Consider the following 6288-nt stretch of genomic DNA (forward strand, 5'->3'; position numbering starts at 1 on the left):
GAGACGTACGAGTGGCTGTCAAGAAAACGTTGCAGATATATCAAGGAGTATTATTAATTGAAAAATAATATTAAAAATGGAAGGTTACACATCACAAGTATTAAAAATGGAAAGTCATACATCACGCAATATCAGAAGTATCGTCACGCAATCTCTCTAAGGCTTGACTCGTTCAGTTCAGAGTTAATTGAGATTCGTCCATTATCACAGGGAAGAAGGGTGGACTCGTTCAGTTCAGAGCTAAATGAGATTCGTCCATTATCACAGTGAAGAAATTACATCTTTCTAGTTGCATATCAAATTTATATTTAAGATAGATTTATACTTGTTTTAATCACATATGACATTCAAAAATTTCTGGTAGTGTGAGTAGAAAAGCAACGGAAATAAAATAAGAGTTTCTTTTGTAAAATAACGAAGGTAAAAGGAGCGTATTTAATAGTGTCTGCAGGTGAGAGTGGAAAGTAACGGAGGTAAAATTGAGAATGTGTGCATCAATCCCACGTACAAAGTTGACGTGTCTATGCGCCTACCCTAGAGAGATTCTTGGCTGTGTCACTCAGTCATTAGACTCCTATAAATAGGATATCAATACATCCAGTAAGCTGTCTGAGGTTCCTTTGTTGAAGGTATTGTTTATGGTGGAATTCTTTCAATTTCAATTTCCTTTCCAACTTTCTAAGTATTGGGTGCATGGCTCTTCCTATGGATCTGTGTCTGACTTCAATGTTAATACTTTCTAATTATAACTAATGGTGTGCAGTCTTGAAGGATTCAAGAAATTGGAGTTGCGTGAAAGAATGGCCGGCTCAGATAATGGGGTAGGTAATGGTATCGTGTCTGTGAAATTCACCAAACTTTTCATCGATGGAGAATTTGTGGATGCAATTTCAGGTATTTATATGTTACCTTGAAATATTTTGAGTTTTGCTGGGTTATTTTTTCAATACAAACCTGCTAATCTAAACTCTAAGTAGAACATTTTTTGTTTAAATAATATAAATTTTTGTTTAATTTTAAAAAGATATGGGGAATTTTTTTGAAAACCTCCATTACCATAAAATTCTTGATAATAATAAATCTATTTCCACTATAAAAATGATTTAAACACTCTACAACTAAATTTCTTGAAAAAATAACAATCCTAACTAAATATTTTGAATTTTTGCTGTTTTATTTTATTGTTCGATATAGATATAAACTGTGTATCTGAAGGAAACATGATTATTTAACTATGTATAAGCTAAAGCATGTTGAACAACATTCAGAGCTTGGCATATCTGTGGATTAATGCATGCAAGGATGAGGCGACATTTCTGTCGATTAATGCGGGCAAGGTGTTGGTGGTGCAGGGAAGACTTTTGAAACTTTGGATCCTCGAACAGGAGATTTGATAACACGTGTCGCAGAGGGTGATAAGGAGGATGTGGATTTGGCTGTGAAGGCCGCCCGGGAGGCTTTTGACAAGGGACCTTGGCCTCGAATGTCTGGCTATGTAATATCAGTTTTTAGACCCTTGTGCATACATAGATTCCCTTCTGTTTTTGCCTTGTGATTTGGATCTCATGAAAAATTTCCTTTTTGTGTGTAGGAAAGGGGTCGCTTTCTGAACAAGTACGCAGATTTGGTAGAGCAGCATATAGATGAACTAGCTGCTCTTGAAACCCTAGATAATGGAAAACCACTGACCCTTGCTCGTGCAGTCGATTTGCCGGGGTGTATCGAGAATCTCAGATACTATGCAGGTACTGAACAGTCAATACTCCATGATACCTGTGCTTCAAATATTTCCCATGAAGAAATTTTGAGTCTTATATGTATCTTATCTTGTGGTAGGTATAAGATTGAAAATTCCTATTATATTATATGTAGGTATAAGATTGAAATTTCCTATTATATTATATGTATCTTGTGGTAGTTGTCAAGCAGGGAAAGCCATGCGGGACGGATTATATTGTATTTTTGGTTATAGAGTTTGAATTTTATGTTATAATATGTTTGTGGATTATTGCTTTTCTTTTATTTTTAGTTTTAATATCATGTTACAATATGTTTATATACTAATATAAATCTATTTTTTTTAGAGTGATCTAATTTTTTCACGTGTGAATTTTTTTTATAAGTTGATATTATTTAAATGTTTTGTATAGTTTTATTTTTGGTTATAGAGTTTGAATTTCAGGTTATGACGTATTTGTGGATTGTTGTTTTTTTTCTATTTCTAGTTTTAATATCATGTTATGATATGTTTATATACTAGCACATATCTATCTTAAATATTGATCTAATATGAGTTTAGAGCAATCCAATTTCTTCACGTGCAATTTTTTTTATGAGTTGATATTATTTAAATGTTTTGTATAGTTTTTTTTTTATTTTTTAATTTTTAGATTTTTAGATTTTTTTTTATTTTGGCAGACATGAGCAAAATTTCAACTTCAATGACGAATGGACATTATCCATCACACTGGGATGTAAAATGAGCCTCTCCCCTCAATGAACCTCTTGACTCAATAATATAATTATCTATCTTGATTTTTCATTTCTTAAAATAAAAATAAATATTGTTTAGACCAACTAAATTAGTAAAAAAAAAATTCTCATTTCTTAAAATAAAGATAAATATTGTTTAGACCTACTAAATTAATAAAATAAACTATCTAAATTTTTTTATTTTTTCTCCTATAACATATTGGTTTGTAATACCACCTTAATTCCTTTATCGTGATTTCTTAAAAATAAATGTTATTTGTACCAATCAAATTACTACGATAAACTATCTAAGAAAATTTATCTCATATAACCTACTTGTTTGTAATGCCACCTTGATTCCTTTAAATAACAGGTAAATGTTGTCACTAGCTTGTTGTCCTTTTAAGATATATTTATCTAATATCTTGATTCCTTAGAATAAGAAATAGATGTTGCTCGTGTAGCTTGTACCGATAAAACCAAATGTATCGTGTACAGGAGCGGCTGATAAAATACATGGGGAAACATTAAAAATGGGAGGGCAATATCAGGCATATACTTTGCATGAGCCTATTGGAGTGGTCGGTCAGATTATACCATGGAACTTCCCACTTGTCATGTTTTTCATGAAAATCTCTCCAGCTTTGGCTTGTGGATGCACTATAGTTATCAAACCTGCAGAACAAACTCCTCTAACTGCACTTTATTGTGCACATCTGGCCAAGGAGGTAAGTCAATATGTGTCTGTAATTTCTATTCACCGTTGAAGTCAGAAATCATTTCTTATCCCCAAGAAGTTTTCATGCCAATGTTTCAATGTTTTGCTGTTGCCACAGGCAGGGCTTCCACCTGGTGTTCTTAATGTCATAACTGGTTTTGGAGTAACGGCTGGTGCTGCAATAAGCAGTCATATGGATATTGACAAGGTAATCATGTTTCTTATTTATCTTTCTTAGCATCAAGGTACTATGGAAGCATTGGTAAAGAAGTATTTGTTTGCGTGTAGGTCGCCTTTACAGGGTCTACTGATATAGGTCGAGTTATCATGGTGGCCGCTGCCCAGAGCAACTTGAAACCTGTAACTCTTGAACTCGGGGGAAAATCTCCTTTGATTATCATGGATGACGCTGATATTGAGGAGGCCGTGAATCTTGCCCACACGGCCATATTTTTTAACAGTGTAAGCACAACTCAACGATGTAGTCATAGTCAGTTATTAGGTCCGCTTCCATTAATCAAACCAATTACTGTTTCATTTGGATGACAGGGACAAGTATGCTGCGCAGGATCCCGGATATATGTTCAAGAGGGCATCCACGATAAATTTCTGAAGAGTGTAGTGGAAAGAGCGAAGAAGCAGGTGGTCGGCGATCCTTTCAAACCAGAAGTTGACCATGGTCCTCAGGTAAGTTTATGTTTGTCTGTGCAATTATATCCGCAATTTTCTGTAAGGGGCTGCCATTTTAGAACTGTATTCATCTGAATCGGGGTTATAAATATTTGTTGAAATTCGGCAACATTTTCTCTGAAATTTTAAATCGTAATTCCAGAAATGAATTCCAATTTCCATACTCTCTCAAAGCCTACTGCAATATACTGTATAATGAGGCAATGTTGACTTTCTGAAAACCTACAGCAATATACTTTATAATGAGGCAATGTTGACTTTTGGTCGATTACAAATTCTGGGAATACCTAAGAAACCAATTTTTGGAAAACCGTACTGTATTATAGTATAGTTATGCAATGCTGAACTTATATTGATGGCAGATTCTAGAAATATTTAGGAAACTGTACTATAGTTATCCAAGGCTGAACTTATTTCTATGGCAGAAATATCTAGGAAAGTGACTACTAAGACAAGGGTGAATTGTTTGATTCTTGATTTTCAGATTGGGATATTGTTTTTATATAATATATGTAATATCTGAAATTTCTTTATTTTTTTTCTTTATTTTCAGATTTCAAGATATTTTTAAAATAAAATCTGTCATCCAGACTTTTATATAATATTTGTAATATTTGAAATTGTTTGACTTTTTTCTTGATTTTCATATAATATTTATGATATCTGAAATTGTTTGACTTTTTTTCTTGATTTTCGGATTCCAATTTTTTTTCAAAAATCTATTATCCACGTAAAAATGTCACTTATACACCATGTAAATCTGAGGATCTAAGAAAATTATTTTTCTTTGGTCAAAAATCAACAATGTAACTTTCTATTATTTTCCTTTATTTTAGGGAAATATATTGAAAAAGAGCAATTTAAATCGATAAAAGCACTATAATTATAAAAATGTGTATACCGAATATTCATGTAAATACTCTTTCCTTTCTGAGCAGATTGACAAGACACAATTTGAAAAAATATTGGAATACATTGAGCATGGGAAGCGAGAAGGAGCAAAACTATTGACAGGTGGTAATCGCGTGGGTGAGAAAGGATTTTACATCGAACCAACCATTTTCTCCGATGTGCAGGTTCTCCCACTGAACACTATACAGCTAGATGCCATAAATTTTTACTTTGACAACAGTTTTAAAAGTATATATATGGAAAAAGCATGTAGGATACACATGGATAATAAAATTTCCTAAAGTTTTATTGTTAATTTCTTTATGCGTTGATGTATCAGGAGGACATGAAGATTGGGAAAGAAGAAATATTTGGACCAGTCATGTCCATTTTCAAGTTCAGGTATGTTTGGAATCTAAATAAAAAAATTTTAATTATTAAATTACACTATCTATTCTATGTTATGATTCCTTTCACACTTAATTGTTTTCTACAACTTTACAATAATATTTGCAGGACCATTGAAGAAGCCATAGAACTGGGCAATAAAACAATATATGGTTTAGCTGCTGGAATTGTGTCGAAGAATATAGATACAGTCAATAGGCTTTCGAGATCTATTCGAGCAGGAGTGATTTGGGTCAACTGCTACTACACATTTTATCCTGATGCTCCGTTTGGAGGGTACAAGATGAGTGGGATAGGTAGAGAGCAGGGTCTCGATGTTCTTAAAAATTATTTGGCAGTCAAGTCTGTTATAACTCCTCTCCATGATTCACCCTGGTTGTAGAACTATGGTTAACCTCTATGTTTGTCAAATGCTTCATAGCTTTATATATTTAGGTGGAACTTTTAATAAACTTTTGTATATAATTACTTGTGTCAATGATGTCAATTTTTTATGCCGGAAGTATTGCTTTCATGTTATGTGTAATTGTTATTAGGAGTTACGAGGAGTCATTTTAGAAGTAGTTGTTTGCAATGTGTGAGTTGTAATGTATCAGTTGTAATGGTCATCAGTTAGTGGTAAATTAAGTAATTAGTATTTTATATATTTGTACATGTGATGAGTGAAAGTTGTGTTTTGTGTAATAGCTCTCTGTTCTCTTTTTTATTTATCTAATATAGTATCGGAACCTATTCTTTCTGGCTTGATTCCCTTATGGAAGGCGAGTGATATGTGAGTCAGCCTTCAGTTTTATTGCTTTGTAAATAGATAAGGATATAATGTGTGAGATCAGATTTATTTAGTGTGAAATTTCTGTGTTTTGTATGTTGGTCTAGTTTGTGGATTTGCAGATCTATTCATTCTTTTTGTTTGAAGAGTTGTTGTAATGATGTTTTAAGAGTTGTTATAATGAGATTGGGTACAAGAAATGGAAGAACAAAGCTCAGTTGCCTTCAAAATAAGGGGCCTTGTGTGAATTGGTGCAGATTGGACGAGGATCACATATTTTCTATCTCTGATCAGATTTCCGTAGCGATGGTCAACATTCAGGATGTTCTTGCAATGGGGT

At 33.1% G+C, this 6288-nt stretch overlaps 1 protein-coding gene across 1 annotated transcript; it reads left to right on the forward strand.

Moving 5' to 3' along the window:
* Window positions 1–350: 350 nt before the first annotated feature.
* On the forward strand, window positions 351–5856 carry LOC149205757 (aldehyde dehydrogenase family 2 member C4-like). Its single transcript, XM_089393544.1, has 11 exons — window positions 351–629; window positions 764–894; window positions 1353–1495; window positions 1592–1745; window positions 2971–3200; window positions 3309–3398; window positions 3479–3652; window positions 3740–3877; window positions 4819–4956; window positions 5112–5173; window positions 5288–5856. Exons 2-11 carry the CDS (start codon window positions 801–803, stop codon window positions 5559–5561), a joined length of 1497 nt encoding a protein of 498 aa, XP_089249670.1. The 5' UTR covers window positions 351–629; window positions 764–800; the 3' UTR covers window positions 5562–5856.
* The last annotated feature ends 432 nt before the right edge of the window (window positions 5857–6288 follow it).

This window comes from Pinus tabuliformis, chromosome 1_2 (assembly GCF_031772625.1).
Source record: "Pinus tabuliformis cultivar Carrire ecotype Pingquan chromosome 1_2, CPIR1, whole genome shotgun sequence".
In the NCBI taxonomy this organism is placed as follows: Eukaryota; Viridiplantae; Streptophyta; class Pinopsida; order Pinales; family Pinaceae; genus Pinus; species Pinus tabuliformis.

Coding starts and splice junctions, on each gene's coding strand:
- LOC149205757 (XM_089393544.1), top strand. CDS start 801: ATGGCCGGCTCAGATAATGGGGTAGGTAATGGTATCGTGTCTGTGAAA. Junction 1,746..2,970: donor GAATCTCAGATACTATGCAG/GTACTGAACAGT, acceptor TATCGTGTACAG/GAGCGGCTGATAAAATACAT. Junction 3,878..4,818: donor AAGTTGACCATGGTCCTCAG/GTAAGTTTATGT, acceptor CTTTCTGAGCAG/ATTGACAAGACACAATTTGA.